Source organism: Oncorhynchus tshawytscha, linkage group LG11 (assembly GCF_018296145.1).
Source record: "Oncorhynchus tshawytscha isolate Ot180627B linkage group LG11, Otsh_v2.0, whole genome shotgun sequence".
Lineage (NCBI taxonomy): Eukaryota > Metazoa > Chordata > Actinopteri > Salmoniformes > Salmonidae > Oncorhynchus > Oncorhynchus tshawytscha.
The window spans coordinates 37,774,440-37,790,500 of NC_056439.1; the positions used below are offsets into that span (position 1 = coordinate 37,774,440).

The 16,061-nt window shown below is 41.8% G+C and overlaps 1 protein-coding gene across 4 annotated transcripts in view; it reads right to left on the minus strand.

The window, feature by feature from the left end:
* LOC112261959 (serine/threonine-protein kinase D3) overlaps positions 1-15,528 on the minus strand; it is a 65,761-nt gene extending 50,233 nt beyond the window's left edge. The window contains exons 1-3 of one of the 4 annotated variants that reach the window (XM_024437611.2): positions 15,119-15,528; positions 14,389-14,555; positions 13,792-14,057 (exon numbers count right to left, since the gene is read on the minus strand). In XM_024437611.2, the coding sequence (XP_024293379.1) occupies positions 13,792-14,057; positions 14,389-14,494 (372 nt within the window). In that variant the 5' untranslated portion in view covers positions 14,495-14,555; positions 15,119-15,528. Of the gene's footprint in view, positions 1-13,791; positions 14,556-15,113 lie in introns of those variants that run through there. The other 3 variants (XM_024437612.2, XM_024437613.2, XM_024437614.2) reach the window with 3 other exon arrangements.
* Between the last annotated feature and the right edge of the window lie 533 nt (positions 15,529-16,061).

Sequence of the window (16,061 nt, forward strand, 5' to 3'; positions counted from 1 at the left end):
CTGCACTCTCTCTCTTTCTGTTTTACCCCTTTTCTTTTACCCATGTTCTGAGTTCACCTCTCTGTCTCTCCCTCTCTCTCTCTCTGGGATTTACACAGGCCTCTATTGCCTTGGCAACAATTGACCATGTTGACATCTCTCCTCCATATGACCCTAACAGGAGAATGATAAAGCAGAGAAATTGTGTTACTAAGCAAAAAGCAGTTCTGCTCCTGTCGCTCGGACAAATCCTTTAATCCTTAATCGAATATGTGGTTAATATTAGGTGTTAGCTTAGCTATAGAAGAACATGTCTGCACTGTTTCACATTGTACATCCCTCTGACATTTAATGACGTGCCACTCATTCTGACCACCATACTTACGTTAAGCACCACACTGTCTTTAACCACAACAGCCATACAGTACAGTACACAGTACAGTACATAACAATATGAGTGTGCGATGTGCGACTTAAGTGTCATAAGCTAATGAGATACTAAAAATAAAAACGCAACATGTAAAGTGTTGGTTCCATGTTTCATGAGCTGAAATAAAATATCCCAGAAATGTTCCATACGCATAAAAAGCTAATTTCTCAAAAATGTTGAGCATTTCTCCTTTGCCAAGATAATCCATTCACCTGACAGGTGTGGCATATCAAGAAGTAGATTAAACAGCATGATTATTACACAGGTGCACCTTGTGCTGGGGACAATAAAAGGCCACTCTAAAAGATGGAGTTTTGTCACACAACACAATGCCACATATGTCTCATGTTTTGAGGGAGTGTGCAATTGGCATGCTGACTGCTGGCATGTCTACCATGAGCTTTTGCCAGGTAGAGAAATTAACATTAAATTATCATTAGCGGCCTCCAACGTCATTTGAGAGAATTTGGAAGTATGTCCAACTGGCCTCACAACCGCAGAACACATGTAACCATTAGAGGTCGACCGATTAATTGGAATGGCTGATTAATTAGGGCCGATTTCAAGTTTTCATAACAAATCGCAAATCGGTATTTTTGAACACCGATTTGGCAGACTTTTTTTTTTACACCTTTATTTAATCTTTATTTAACTAGGCAAGTCAGTTAAGAACACATTCTTATTTTCAATGACGGCCTAGGAACGGTGGGTTAACTACATCGTTCAGGGGCAGAACGACAGATTTTCACCTTGTCAGCTCGGGGGATCCAATCTTGCAAACTTACAGTTAACGAGTCCAACGCTCTAACCACCTGCGTCTCATTGCACTCCACGAGGAGACTGCCTGTTACGCAAATGCAGTAAGCCAAGGTCCGTTGCTAGCTAGCATTAAACAATCAATCAATCAATCAACATGGTTGATGATATTACTAGTTTATCTAGCGTGTCCTGCATTGCATATAATTGATGCCGTGCGTATCGTTGCTCCAATGTGTACCATAAACCTCCATGCCTTTCTTAAAATCAATACACAGAAGTATATATTTTTAAACCTGCATATTTAGCTAAAAGAAATCCAGGTTAGCAGGCAATATTAACCAGGTGAAATTGTGTCACTTCTCTTGCGTTCATTGCACGCAGAGTCAGGGTATATGCAACAGTTTGGGCCGCCTGGCTCGTTGCCAACTAATTTGCCAGAATTTTACGTAATTATGACATAACATTGAAGGTTGTGCAATGTAACAGGAATATTTAGACTTATGGATGCCACTCGTTACATAAAATACGGAAAGGTTCCTTATTTCACTGAAAGAATAAACGTCTAGTTTTCGAGATGATAGATTCCACCATATTAATGACCAAAGGCTCGTATTTCTGTGTGTTATTATGTTATAATTAAGTCTATGATTTGATAGAGCAGTCTGACTGAGCGATGGTAGGCAGCAGCAGGCTCGTAAGCATTCATTCAAACAGCACTTTCGTGCGTTTGCCAGCAGCTGTTTATGACTTCAAGCATATCAACTCCCGGAATTAGGCTGGTGTAACCGATGTGAAATGGCTAGCTAGTTAGCGGGGTGCGCGCTAATAGTGTTTCAAACGTCACTCGCTCTGAGACTTGAAGTGGTTGTTCCCCTTGCTCTGCAAGGGCCGCGGCTTTTGTGGAGCGATGGGTAACGCTGCTTCGAGTGTGGCTGTTGTCGTTGTGTTCCTGGTTTGAGCCCAGGTAGGGGCGAGGAGAGGGACAGAAGCTATACTGTTACACTGGCAATACTAAAGTGCCTATAAGAACATCCAATAGTCAAAGGTTAATGAAATACAAATGGTATAGAGAAAAATAGTCATATAATTCCTATAATAACTACAACCGAAAACTTCTTACCTGGGAATATTGAAGACTCATGTTAAAAGGAACCACCAGCTCTCATATGTTCTCATGTTCTGAGCAAGGAGCTTAAACTTTAGCTTTCTTACATGGCACATATTGTACTTTTACTTTCTTCTCCAACACTTTGTTTTTGCATTATTTAAACCAAATTGAACATGTTTCATTATTTATTTGAGGCTAAATGGATTTTATTGATGTATTATATTAAGTTAAAATAAGTGTTCATTCAGTATTGTTGTAAGTGTCATTATTACAAATACATCTTTAAAAATCGGCCGATTAGTCGGTATCGGCTTTTTTTGGTCCTCCAATAATCAGTATCCGCGATGAAAAATCATAATCAGTCGACCTCTGGTAACCATGCCAGCCCAGGACCTCCACATCCGGCATCTTCACCTGAAGTCGTAACTGACTTCAGTGGGCAAATGCTCACCTTCGATGACCACCAGCACACAGGAGAAGTGTGCTCTTCACGGATGAATCCCAGTCTCAACTGTCCTGGGCAGATGGCAGACAGTGTGTATGGTGTCGTGTGGACAAGCGGTTTGCTGATATCAACGTTGTGAACAGAGTGCCCCATGGTGGCGGTGGGGTTATGGTATGGGCAAGCATAAGCTACGGACAACGAACACAATTGCATTTTATCGATGGCAATTTGAATGAACAGAGATACTGTGACGAGATCCTGAGGCACATTGTCGTGCCATTCATCCTCCGCCATCACCTCATGTTTTAGCATGATAATGCACGGCCCCATGTCGTAAGGACCTGTACACAATTCCTGGAAGCTGAAAATGTCCAAGTTCTTCCATGGCCAGCATACTCACCAGACATGTCAACCATTGAGCATGTTTGGATGCTCTGGATCGATCTATACGAAAGCATGTTCTAGTTCCCGCCACTATCCAGCAACTTCTCACAGCCATTGAAGAGGAGTGGGACAACACTCCACAGGCCACACTCAACCGCCTGATCAACTCTATGCGAAGGAGATGTGTCACGCTGCATGAGGCAAATCGTGGTCACACCAGATACTGACTGGTTTTCTGATCCACGCCCCTACCTTTTTTTAAAGGTATCTGTGACCAACAGATGCATATCTGTATTCCCAGTCATGTTAAATCCATAGATTATGGCCTAATTCATTTACTTCAATTGACTGGTTTCCTTATTCATTTATTGAACCTTTATTTTTCTAGGCAAGTCAGTTAAGAGCAAATTCTCATTTACAATGACGGCCTACCCCGGCTAAACCCGGACAATGACGGCCTACCCCGGCTAAACCCTAACCCGGACGATGCTGGAACAATTGTCCGCCGCCCTATGGGACTCCCAATCACGGCCGGTTATGAGACAGCCTGGGATTGAACCAAGGTCTGTAGTGACGCCTCTAGCACTGAGATGCAGTGCCTTAGACCACTGCGCCACTCGGGAGCCCTTATATGAACTGTAACTCAGTAAAATCTTTGAAATTGTTGCATGTAGCGTTTATATTTTTGTTCAGTGTAAATCATCCCAAACAAATGTTGTTTGTGGCAAATCAAACTACAACACTAGGTTGTGTACTGTTCCATACATCAAGGCTGTGCAAATCCCTTGATTATAATCGGTTATTGTGTTGTTGTCTGGTTGTTGTTGTTTTTTTTTACAACAAACTATATTGAGAGCAGCTTGCTATTACTCAAAGGTTCCATATTACCCAAATCCTACTGTTTTCACTATGCTGTTTCATATCGTTAAACTTGGGGCTCCTGAGTGGCGCAGCGGTGTAAGGCACTGAATCTCAGTGCAAGAGGCAGTCCCTGGTTTGAATCAAATCAGGCAGCCCCAGGCTGAATCAAATCCGGCTGTGATTGGGAGTCCCATAGGGCAGCGCACAATTGCCCCAGCGTCATCCAGGTTTGGCCGGGGTAGTCCATCATTGTAAATAAGAATTTGTTCTTAACTGACTTGCCTAGTTAAATAAAGGTTAATAAATAAAACTTGACTCATGGAGTGTATGCTTCTCAAAAGGCCTTTGTTCAGCTAATTACACAAGCAGCAGTGCTACTCTCAACCAGAAACTGGGAGTTACTCTACTGCACTAACAAACCAGTAGGAAAGCAAGTGTGTACTGTGCGAGACAGCAACATTTCACAGCACAGTATTTCCAGCTGTAGTGAATATGTTCAGAACAGAGCAGGAATATCCTAGGGGTAAGGTAGAGATGTTCATAAAACTGCCTTTTGAGGAAAAGTTGTATTTTTTTCCATTGCCTTTGCCAAAAGGACTTAAAATGTCCTTCCTCTTTGCAAGCTTTATCATCCCCTCTGACAGTTAGAGAGGACCGATAACTTGAAGGCCAAGGTACACTGTAAACCCTCCATTTTAACATCCAACACTTTCAACGTTTCAACTGACGAGGCAACGTTTCCCAACCTTCGCCTCCAAACACCCCCACCTGTTATTTAATCCTGCATTTATAGGCTATTAAGGCATGTCAAGCACGCCATAAACATAGCTTAATATCCTATGTCGAGCATGCCATAACCATTACACACTCCTCTACAATTTGGCAGAAGTGATACAAAAACCCAGTGCTATAGCTGAAAATATTTAATTTCATGGCATCCCATCCCAACAACATCACATCATCCTCCAAGTATGCCTGAATGGGAAGCGGAGGAATGCTTGTTGGCTGGCCTGGCAGGCTGCTGGAGAAAAGTCATTCTCAGGGAGTCGTGAACCTTTGTTCCGTGGTTGCTCCCTCTCTGGCTGCACGAGAGGACTTGAGCGACACCAAACAGGAAGCGGCTCCACAAGCAGACACTATCGCTGTTTATCCCCCCATTCTTCCCCCCCAGACACCCCAACCAAATAGCCAGGGCTAGGGAGACAGACCCAGAGTCTGGTGGCAGGCAGTCACAGAGAAGAGAGCCAAGCCTAAGCCGCCTGGTGCCCCTCAGGGTGGGTCATGTCACTCACTCCCTCTGCTGTGTCTCCTCACAGTCCCAGAGGAGCATGGTCTGCGTGGGTGAGGTGGTGCTCTCACGCCAACTGATGATACTCTCAAAAAGGGTCAGCACCCCCATCATCTCATTGACTGAAGTGGAGCAGAGAGGGCAACAGCTATGCAGAGGGCTTCAGGAAGAAGTTATAATCTACGATAAACTCTAGGATCAGGTTATCCCATGGTCAATCTTAATCATTACGAGGTTTTGTAAAAGTTCCCTTAACGGTCGGTTACCTATCTTAACCATAGAGAGCCAAAACAGACCTTGGATCAGTGAATAAGGGCAACTTCATTACACATCCCATGGGGGCCCTGTGGTTTGGCAGTCAGTTGGATGATGAATGAGCTACATGGAGTCCATAGAATACACAGCTATTATAACTGATTGCATTCGCTAACTAGTCTGATTCAAAATGAGGGTTCAGCCAAGAGATAAATGGTCAATGCTGATTATACACATTGAAAAACCACAGGGAAGCATCTGTAAAGATAACAACGCAGGTCAATGTGTGTATTCAGTGCAAACAAGGGAGAGCAACGACAATGTCAATCTAGGACTAGGCCAAGGACAAAGTAAATTAAAATCTAATACTAATCTGTTTTTTTTTAATTTGAAGGGAATCAACTGCTCCAACAGCGTATACTCCTGACTGATGTTGCTCCATGTTTGTTGCCTGGCTCAGTGACGTACTGGTGGATCACCTACCCATTAAACTGTCCCTCAGTGGGGCACAGTTCTGTCCAGACTCTATCTACCGAGATAGTAGAACATAAAACACCTTCCCTGTCCGCTCCCCGGTGACACTGAAATCCTGGGTTCAACTTCATACCTTTCAGATTGTCAGTAAATCTAACTGCCTGTAGCTCAGTACCTGAAGCAATGATATGCATATTCTTGATATCATTTGAAAGGGAACACTTTTAAGTTTGTGGAAATGTGAAATTAATGTAGGAGAATATCAATTCTGGTAATAATATATAATATATATAGATCTGGTAAAAGATAATACAAACATGGTATGAATGCCAGATTGGACAATGCAGTTAGATTAACAAGAATTTAAGCTTTCTGCCCATATAAGACATGTTTATGTCTCGGAATTGCAGAATGCTGCATTCTGAACTATGAAATAACACATATGGAATCATGTAGTAACCAAGAAAGTGTTCAACAAATCAAAATATATTTTAGATTCTTCAAAGAAGCCACCCCTTGCCTTGATGACAGCTTTGCATTCTCTCAACCAGCTTTATGAGGTAGTCACCTGGAATGCTTTTCCATCAGTCTTGAAGGAGTCCCACATACAGTGGGGAGAACAAGCATTTGATACACTGCCGATTTTGCAGGTTTTCCTACTTACAAAGCATGTAGAGATCTGTAATTTCTTTCATAGGTACACTTCAACTGTGAGAGACGGAATCTAAAACAAAAATCCAGAAAATCACATTGTATGATTTTTAAGTAATTCATTTGCATGATTTTCTGGATTTTTGTTTTTGATTCCGTCTCTCACAGTTGAAGTATACCTATGATAAAAATGACAGACATCTACATACTTTGTAAGTAGGAAAATCGGCTAAATCGGCAGTGTATCAAATACTTGTTCTCCCCACAGTATGCTGAGCACTTGTTGGCTGCTTTCCCTTCATTTTGTGGTCCAACTCTTCCCATACCATCTCAAATTAAGTTGGGTGATTGTGGAGGCCAGGTCATGGGATGCAGCACTCCATCACTCTCCTTCTTGGTCAAATAGCCCTTACACAGCCTAGAGGTGTGTTTTGGGTCATTGTCCTGTTGAAAAACAAATGATAGTCCCACTAAGTGCAAACCAGATGGGATGGTGTATCACTGCAGAATGCTGTGGTTGCCATGCTGGTTAAGTGTGCCTTGAATTTTAAATAAATCACTGACAGTGTCACCAGCAAAGCACCCCCACACCTCCCCTCCATGCTTCACAGAGGGAACCGTTCACCTACTCTGCGTCTCACAAAGATACTTGTCAAATTTGGACTCATCAGACCAAAGGACAGATTTCTATCGGTCTAATGTCCATTGCTCGTGTTTCTTGGCCCAAGCAAGTCTCTTCTTCTTATTGGTGTCCTTTAGAAGTGGTTTCTTTGCAGGATTTCGACCATGATGGCCTGATTCATGCAGTCTCCTCTGAACAGTTGATGTTGAGATATGTATGTTACTTGAACTCTGTGAAGCATTTTTTGGGGCTGCAATTTCTGAGGCTGGTAACTCTAACGAACTTATCATCTGCAGCAGAGGTAACTCTAGGACTTCCTTTCCTGTGGCGGTCCTCATGAGAGCCAGTTTCATCATAGCGCTTGATGGTTTTTGTGACTGCACTTGAAGAAACTTTCAAAGTTCTTGAAATGTTCCGGATTGACTAATCTTCATGTCTTAAAGTAATGATGGACTGTCATTTCACTTTGCATATTTGAGCTGTTCTTGCCATAATGTGGACTTGGTATTTTACCAAATGGGGCTATCTTCTGTATACCAACCCTACCTTGTCACAATATAAAGGGTGGCTAATTTGAAGAATCTCAAATATAAAATACATTTTGATTTGTTGAACACTTTTTTCTATTACTACAGATTCCATATGTGTCATTTAATAGTTTTGATATCTTCACTATTATTCTACAATGTAGATTAGAAAATAGTAAAACTAAGGAAAAACCCTGGAATGATTAGGTGTGTCCAAACTTTTGACTGATACTGTATACTCTGAAGTTTCTTAGGAGCCAGAAACAGAGCTGCCATGTCTGTCGGTGCCATCTTGTTGAAGGGTAACACAAAGTACAGTGCCTATTTAGCAGATTTTAATGTAAGCAGCGTATTTAAAAGTAATATCACCTTTAAGGTTAATGCAAACAGACAGTTTTGATTTTTTAAAAGCATTTTCTTCATATCGTATTTATGACCTTTTTCTTTAGCTCTTGTAACAAACCTTTGCAAACTTGCCAATACATTACCAGATCTATGCAAATATCAGCAGTGATCAGATGTTCTGCTCTGCAGATCAGAAATCCCCAGAACTAGTGAGTGAGTATCATCATAACCCATAAAGAACAACAACATTACACTGGCCTGGGGGAATGTGAATGTAAACTACATTCCATTACAGAACATAAGCGAGACACTCAATGATTAATTACATTTTCACTTTGTTGTACAATTAGCACTGGTGGTTATATGGGCTTTAGCAATTTTGAATGGTTCTCAGTATGTTCCTTTTATCAAATCAAATTGTATTAGTCACATGCGCCGAAAACAACAGCATTACAGTGAAATGCTTACTTACGAGCGCCTAACCAACAATGCAGTTAAAAAAAATATGGATAAGAATAAGATAGCTACGACCAGCTAGCTCAGGTGTACTGAATTGGTCGTGTCAGCTCAATGCAGATGTAGGACCTTAATTTGAGCCAGTTTGCTACAGCGGGAAAAGGAAATGTGAATTATTATGTGAATTACAATTAAACTGACATTTTTACAGCAGTTAATACATTTTTCATAAAGGAAAATCAAGTCTGAAATTTCAATGTGGAAATTACAAGCTTCAGAAGCCGTTTTAAACCTCAAATACACTACAAGTTTTACATTTCCCATTTTGCAGGAAAATTCTCCTGCAACAGAGTGGTCAAATGTAGATCCTACATCTGTAGCTCAAAGCTGCTCCATTTTCTGAGAACAATAAATCTCTGGAGAGGAAAAGGTTACAGAGTATTTGCATTCTAGAGGTGATGAGTAAGGGGAGGTGTGAAGTGAACAAAGTATCTATAAATGTGACTGTGTGGGCAGCCAGGAAGCACATAGAAAAATATCACGTTTTACCTCCTCTTTCTAACTACAACCCTCATGCCCCCATTTCTCCAAAATACCTGATCCCTGTGACTCCAACCCTCCCTTCTCTTTACCCATTAGACCTGATGGAATGAGTTCTATAATCTCATCTCTCACTCACTTAGTCGCCGATTAACTACAGACACAAATAGAGTAATCTTCATTATGGGTGTAAGACGATAATACAATAGATGAATGTGTGAATGCCATTTCATTAACACAGGTGTCTGTGATAAGAACATCCACATATAAGAACAGTAGGACCTACACCAGATCTATCAAATAGGAATCCAAACACTCAAAATGGAGAGAGAAAAGCACAAAATGTCATTGAGTAACAAACATCAAAAGAGTGAGTAAGACTTATACCATAAATGACCTTTGAACAAAGTGTATGTTTTATAAGCTGACAAACTACCCACTCTAACTATTCCCCAGGTCGTTGCTGTAAATGAGAATGTGTCCTCATTCAACTTACCTGGTAAAATAAGGGTTAAAAAATTCAATTAAAAATATATATATAGTACCAGTCAAAAGTTTGGAGACACCTACTTATTCAAGGGTATTTCTTTATTTTTACTATTTTCTACATTGTAGAATAATGGTGAAGACATCAAAACTATGAAATAACACATATGAAATCATGTAGTAACCAAAAAAGTTTTAAACAAATCAAAATATATTTTATATTTGAGATTCTTCAAAGTAGCCACCCTTTGCCTTGACAGCTTTGCACACTCCTGACATTTTCTCAACTAGCTTCACCTGGAATGCTTTTCCAACATATACTAGGCACTTGTTGGCTGCTTTTTATTCACTCTGTCATCCAACTCATCCCAAACCATCTCAATTGGGTTGAGCTCGGGTGATTGTAGAGGCAGGTCATCTGATGCAGCACTCCATCACTCTCCTTCTTGGTCAAATAACTCTTACACAGCCTGGAGTTGTGTTGGGTCATTGTCCTGTTGAAAAACAAATAATAGTCCCACTAAGTGCAAACCAGATGGGATGGCGTATCGTGGCAGAATGCTGTGGTGTCCATGCTGGTTAAGTGTGCCTTGAATTTTAAATAAATCACTGACAGTGTCACCAGCAAAGCACCCCCACACCTTCCTCTCCATGCTTCACAGTGGGAACCACACATGCGGAGATCATCCGTTCACCTACTCTGTGTCTCACAAAGACACGGCGGTTGGAACCAGACATCTCAAATTTGGACTCATCAGACCAAAGGACAGATTTCCACTGGTCAAATGTCACATGCTCGTGTTTCCTGGCCCAAGCAAGTCTCTTCTTCTTATTGGTGTCCTTTAGTAGCGGTTTCTTTGCAGCAATTCGACCATGAAGGCCTGATTCATGCAGTCTCCTCTGAACAGTTGATGTTGAGATGTGTATGTTACTTGAACTCTGTGAAGCATTTTTGGGGGGCTGAGGCTGGTAAATCTAATGAACTTACCCTCTGCAGCAGAGGTAACTCTGGGTCTTCCTTTCCTGTGGCGGTCCTCATGAGCGCCAGTTTCATCATAGCGCTTGATGGTTTTGCAACTGCACTTGAAGAAACTTTCAAAGTTCTTGAAATGTTCTGTAATGACTGACCTTCATGTCTTAAAGTAATGATGGACTGTCATTTCTCTTTGCTTATTTGAGCTGTTCTTGCCATAATATGGATTTGGTCTTTTACCAAATAGGGCTATCTTCTGTATACACCCCTACCTTGTCACAACACAACTAACTGGCTCAAACACATTTAGAAGGAAAGAAATTCCACAAAGTAACTTTTAATAAGGCACCACTGTTAAAGTGAAATGCATTCCAGGTGACTACATGATGAAGCTGGTTGAAAGAATGTCAAGAGAGTGCAAAGCTGTCATCAAGGAAGAATCTCAAATATAAAATACATTTTAATTTGTTTAACACTTTTTTGGTTACTACATGATTCCATATTTGTTATTTCATAGTTTTAATGTCTTCACTATTATTCTACAATGTAGAAAATAGTCAAACTAAAGAAAAACCCTGGAATGAGTAGGTGTCCAAACTTTTGACTGGTTCTGTAATATATATATATTATATATATATATATATATACACACACACACACACACACACACACACACACACACACACACACACACACACACACACACACACACACACACACACCTCAAAAAAAAGGGAACACTTAAACAACACAATGTAACTCCAAGTCAATCACACTTCTGTGAAATCAAACTGTCCACTTAGGAAGCAACACTGATTGACAATAAATTTCACATGCTGTTGTGCAAATGGAATAGACAACAGGTGGAAATTATAGGCAATTAGCAAGACACCCCCAATAAAGGAGTGGTTCTGCAGGTGGTGACCACAGACCACTTCTCAGTTCCTATGCTTCCTGGCTGATGTTTTGGTCACTTGTGAATGCTGGTGGTGCTTTCACTCTAGTGGTAGCATGAGACGGAGTCTACAACCCACACAAGTGGCTCAGGTAGTGCAGCTCATCCAGGATGGTACATCAATGCGAGCTGTGGCAAGAAGGTTTGCTGTGTCTGTCAGCATAGTGTCCAGAGCATGGAGGCGCTACCAGGAGACAGGCCAGTACATCAGGAGACATGGAGGAGGCCGTAGGAGGACAACAACCCAGCAGCAGGACCGCTACCTCCGCCTTTGTGCAAGGAGAAGCAGGAGGAGCACTGCCAGAGCCCTGCAAAATGACCTCCAGCAGGCCACAAATGTGCATGTGTCTGCTCAAACGGTCAGAAACAGACTCCATGAGGGTGGTATGAGGGCCCAACGTCCACAGGTGGGGGTTGTGCTTCCAGCCCAACACTGTGCAGGACGTTTGGCATTTGCCAGAGAACACCAAGATTGGCAAATTCGCCACTGGCGCCCTGTGCTCTTCACAGATGAAAGCAGGTTCACACTGAGCACATGTGACAGACGTGACAGAGTCTGGAGACGCCGTGGAGAACGTTCTGCTGCCTGCAACATCCTCCAGCATGACCGGTTTGGCGGTGGGGCAGTCATGGTGTGGGGTGGCATTTCTTTGGGGGGCCACACAGCCCTCCATGTGCTCGCCAGAGGTAGCCTGACTGCCATTAGGTACCGAGATGAGATCCTCAGACCCCTTGTGAGACCATATGCTGGTGCGGTTGGCCCTGGGTTCCTCCTAATGCAAGACAATGCTAGACCTCATGTGGCTGGAGTGTGTCAGCAGTTCTTGCAAGAGGAAGGCATTGATGCTATGGACTGGCCCGCCCGTTCCCCAGACCTGAATCCAATTGAGCACATCATGTCTCGCTCCATCCACCAACGCCACGTTGCACCACAGACTGTCCAGGAGTTGGCAGATGCTTTAGTCCAGGTCTGGGAGGATATCCCTCAGGAGACCATCTGCCACCTCATCAGGAGCATGCCCAGGCGTTGTAGGGAGGTCATACACACACTACTGAGCCTCATTTTGACTTGTTTTAAGGACATTACATCAAAGTTGGATCAGCCTGTAGTGTGGTTTTCCACTTTAATTTTGAGTGTGACTCCAAATCCAGACCTCCATGGGTTGATAAATTTGATTTCCATTGATAATTTGTGTGTGAATTTGTTATCAGCACATTCAACTATGTAAAGAAAAAAGTATTTAATAAGAATATTTCATTCATTCAGATCTAGGATGTGTTATTTTAGTGTTCCCTTTATTTTTTTGAGCAGTGTATATACATACATACATATATAAACGTTCATGATCTAATAAGCAGTCTAATGTATGGTATCAGTTGGATAGGAACATCTGAATGTGAAATTTGTATTCTGAGCCAAGGCAACTCCAAACAAATGGAATCAGCAAACTACCTTTGGTTCACTCTTGATTTTCCAAATTTGCTTCTGCCTCTTTCTAGTCAGTGGTACATGGGCAACCACTGTTTGTTGATACAGCCTATATGTTCAAAGACTCGTCTTATGCAGGGGCCATAACCCAAAGTCATTACTAAGAGCCACCATTGTCATGGAAAATAACCTGGCTTGAACATTACATCATGGATGACTTTGAGAGGAATAAACCACTGAGTGGTTCAGTGTTTGTGTCTCCAGTGAGAGTACACCACAATGTAAATAGCTGATGCTACTAGATCGTGCGCGGCAACCGGAGAGGCTTCACTGCTGCCGAGCGTGCTGCTGTGGTGCATAAAACTCACTCTGTGCACGAGACACAGATGTCTGCTTTACAAAAACAAAGCCCAAACAGAGGAGTATGGCACAGAAATGGCAAACCACAGATGCTATGCATTTCAGGGCAACACTGTCTGCAATATAACTGTCTCCCTGTTCATTTAAACTGTGTTCTTTCAACTTGCAACCACAGCAAAGAATACAGAACAACATTCCAAAGAGCAGTGTTAAGGAAATATGCCCCTGATTTACTTAGCAGTATGCTTGATGGAAGACTTTCCAAACTTTCTTGAAACTTGAATTTGACACACAAAAAGACAACTAAGCTTTTAGGATTTACCGTGAATTTGCTTTCTCTTGCTCAGGCCTATCGATTGCATTTCATTCTATAAATATCCGTAAAAGTCAACCATTTTCACTCTGTCATTATGCATCAGCTGCAGTTGGTCAAGTGTTAAAACAAGGAAGAGTTGTGTAATTACCTTTTGGTCAACAATAGAGCAGACCAGGTCTTTGACAGCAGACAGCGACAGGTCATGGTTCTCCAGGTTCACCATCTCCCTGGTCAGGCCAATCTGGAGGAGGAAGGACACTCCATGGAAAGAGCTGCGGGAGTTGGTGGGGCTGGGAGCGCTGTGAGTGTGACTTCTGTGACTCCCGTTGGACAGGCGGCTGTAGAGGGGTGCTGGGGGGCTTGGCGATGGTGAGGGGGTCGGAGGCAGGACTGGGAGTTGTGAGTGGAGGTAGGCTTTAGGAAAGGACGGAGGAGTTGAGCTGCTGCAGGCAGACATTGGGTTTCTTCCAATGGCAGAGATGATGATGCAAAATGTAAAGTAATGGAACTGTCAGTGATGCCTTGTTAAATGAGGCACCACTGAAACACTAAGCACAGACACTAGGTTGAAGAAACACTCAATACTCATTCTAGGAGACATGAAATGCAAGGTCTTCAAAGTATCATGAGCAGTGTTAGTCAACAGCAATAGTCAAACTTTCCTCCCCATTGACTTCTCAGACAGATACCTGGCAGTCAATTCATGGACAAAGCCTATTGATTGCACTTAATGGCCTCCACTCACTCTTCAAGGCAAGAGATGTGTGCAGTATGCATTGTGGATGCTCTGGACGTGGTAGATCGATTCCCCAACGCTCAATGCAAGAGGCGGTCACCATTCCAAACGTCATGTTCTTGAATGGTGTCCCCTCACAGTACTGGAGTCAGAAATCCGCCCTGACCACAGAAAATCTGTCACAAAACAGATGCAGTAAATGTAATGATGGTAGAATATATGTTTGGGTTTGTGGAAATGGAAGGAGGCCATAAAAGTCGTCATTTTACATTATTCAACCTAACTGAACAAATTCAGCAAAACAAATCATGACGTCAAAGCTGACAAGGCTATGCAATAACAATACAAGCTGCAATTTACGGGAAATAAACATGGTAGGGATAAGGTCTGCATACAATAAACAAATTAAATAATTGTAGACCTAATTTTAAACTTCGATTATATTGTTAACAACACTTACAATGTAGGTGCGTAAGTACAAACAATGCATCACGTTTTAGAACCATACATTAGGGCATGTTATCTGTTTTATCTATTCTCGTGCAGAAGCAACATCTGGAATCAAGGCTTCTCAACATCCTCCCGCTTTCGATTGAACTGCTGGCAGAAAACTACATGTCCACGAATGCCAAACAAGTTATACAACACCTGGTTTTGCAGTGAAAGCTTCAAATATTATTCACTATGAATGAACTATTCCAATCGTATATACATGTCTAAAACAACATACTTACATTACCTTCACCTTCTGAAAAAGGCAACATTGGATCCGTGGACAGCAAAAACTTCTCCAAAAACTCCAACAATCGAAGAAAACTAAGATTCAAGTTGCCTTATCGATAAAAAACGATGTAACTACATGCATTTGTACAAATGTTTAAACGCTCGCTAAAACTCACATTACCGAGTTCTCCGCTTTTTGAAACTTCCTCTTGTAGTCTATTCGTTGTTGCTAGATAGTAAATTCATGTGCATTTTATTATCGTCCCAGCTGTGACTTCTCCCCCTATTCTGACAGAAAAAAAACAGGAGAAAGGTTCCTGGGGCTTGGAGTTCGATCACCTATTTGCTTTATTGGGTTTCCATCGGTGAAGAGAAATATTCAAACTACAATCTCACAAACGCAATGGCGTCTCTAAAAGGTTCACTTTACATTGCGCATGCCTCTTTCATCTACATCCTTTCCGTTATTCGGGCTGATGCAGGGAAAAAAAACTAGTTACCTCGAATGGTTCAGTTCTGAAAATAAGTTGCCGACAAGGGTGAAACATGTCATCATTCTTTATTCTTTACACTGTCGCAGTGTTGCTTCTAATATTGTTTTGGAGAGGAGGGTGACATGCATCAGCTACTCATTGTGTCATATCCAAACTGGCAACACATTATGAATGTATAGATGTGTAATAACTCAATAATAACACATTTGTTAACTTTTTTCTATGTTCCCGAATAGCTAAAAATTCATAATGAATTAACACACACACACACATTACCCTGCATCCCCTTCACGATGAATTGGGGTTATAAAAATTCTACAATCTGGAACAAGGTTATATATATATATAATACAGCCCAGAAAACATGAACAGCAGATATGTGACTATTTCTTTCACTTTTCACCTTTAAGATGTAACTGCAATTTAATCTGTCAGTCATATTTGCCATGTCCAATGCAACCAGCA